The sequence below is a fragment of the Austrofundulus limnaeus genome, unplaced genomic scaffold (genome assembly GCF_001266775.1).
Source record: "Austrofundulus limnaeus strain Quisiro unplaced genomic scaffold, Austrofundulus_limnaeus-1.0 Scaffold1666, whole genome shotgun sequence".
Lineage (NCBI taxonomy): Eukaryota > Metazoa > Chordata > Actinopteri > Cyprinodontiformes > Rivulidae > Austrofundulus > Austrofundulus limnaeus.
Genome location: NW_013954068.1, coordinates 219 through 1582, shown reverse-complemented (window position 1 = coordinate 1582; position 1364 = coordinate 219). Strand labels below are relative to the sequence as shown.

The window sequence follows — 1364 nt, the reverse complement described above, 5'->3', positions numbered from 1 at the left end:
ACACACAGTGGATCCCTGAAGTTGAGCAGAACCTTCAAACTGAATCAGACCTCTTCAGAAGAAGGTATGCAGTGATGGGGCCTGCAGGAGGGTTAAAGTCCACATAAGATCAGTAACTTCTGTGCACACACACTTACAATGGTCCTGGTGACTAACGGGGTCAGAGGTCAGAGGTGAATCCTACAAGCTGACAGGAGGACAGACCTCAGGTTAATGTTTGATGCCCCGCCCCCTCTCTCCCTCAGACCTGAACGAGTGCGGTCTGAAGCCCCGCCCCTGTAAGCACCGCTGCATGAACACACCTGGCAGCTACAAGTGCTTCTGTCAGGACGGCTACACGCTGCAGGCCGACGGCAGCTGCAGGAGTGAGTTCACCTGCACACACCTGGATCTGTTGTTGTTGTTGTTGTTGTTGTTGTTGTTGTTGTATTTCCCTCTGACCCACAGATGTCAGGACCTGTTACCATGCCAACTGTCAGTACGGCTGTGAGGTCATGAAGGGGGCGGTGCGATGCACCTGTCCATCTCCAGGGTTACGTCTGGGTCCAGACAGACGTTCCTGCGTGGGTCAGTCCCCGTCTCTCTGAGGACGTGTTTGTCCTGACCTCGAGACTCCTTCTTGTTGACCTGTTTTGTCTCCGCAGACGTCAACGAGTGCGCTCTGGGCAGAGACACGTGTCCCCACCGCAGGAAGTGCATCAACACGTTCGGCAGCTTCCTCTGCAGATGTCACCTGGGCTTCAAATTGACGTACCTGGACGGGCGCTACGCCTGCATCGGTGAGCTCTCACCTGTCCCACTCTGATCTGTCCTGCCCTGCAGCAGGGACAAGAGGACCAGCAGGACTTACGTCCTGTCCACGAGGAAACGGTTTTTCTAAAAATAACCTTGGAAAGGAGTTTCTAACTGCTGCAGTAACTCTGTCAGGACTGAAGGTGGAGCTGCAACTCTACAGTAACCCTTTCAAACCTGAGGGTGGAGCTGTAACACTGCAGTAACTCTGTCAGACCTGAGGGTGGAGCTGTAACACTGCAGTAACTCTGTCAGACCTGAGGGTGGAGCTGTAACACTGCAGTAACTCTGTCAGACCTGAGGGTGGAGCTGTAACTGCAGTAACTATGAGGGTGGAGCTGTAACACTGCAGTAACTCTGTGAAACCAGAGGGTGGAGCTGTAACACTGCAGTAACTCTGTCAGACCTGAGGGTGGTGCTGTAACTGCAGTAACTCTGAGGGTGGAGCTGTAACACTGCAGTAACTCTGTCAGACCAGAGGGTGGTGCTGTGACTGCAGTAACTCTGTCAGGCCTGAGGGTGGTGCTGTAACACTGCAGTAACTCTGAGGGTGGAGCTGTAACACTGCCGTA

At 53.7% G+C, this 1364-nt stretch overlaps 1 protein-coding gene across 1 annotated transcript in view; it reads left to right on the top strand.

Moving 5' to 3' along the window:
* LOC106536044 (nephronectin) overlaps positions 1-886 on the top strand; it is a gene marked incomplete at its 5' end in the record, with an annotated part of 2506 nt that extends 1620 nt beyond the window's left edge. The window contains 3 exon segments of the mRNA XM_014033211.1: positions 246-365; positions 448-567; positions 645-886. Coding sequence (XP_013888665.1) covers positions 246-365; positions 448-567; positions 645-805 — 401 coding nt within the window.
* Positions 887-1364: the final 478 nt, after the last annotated feature.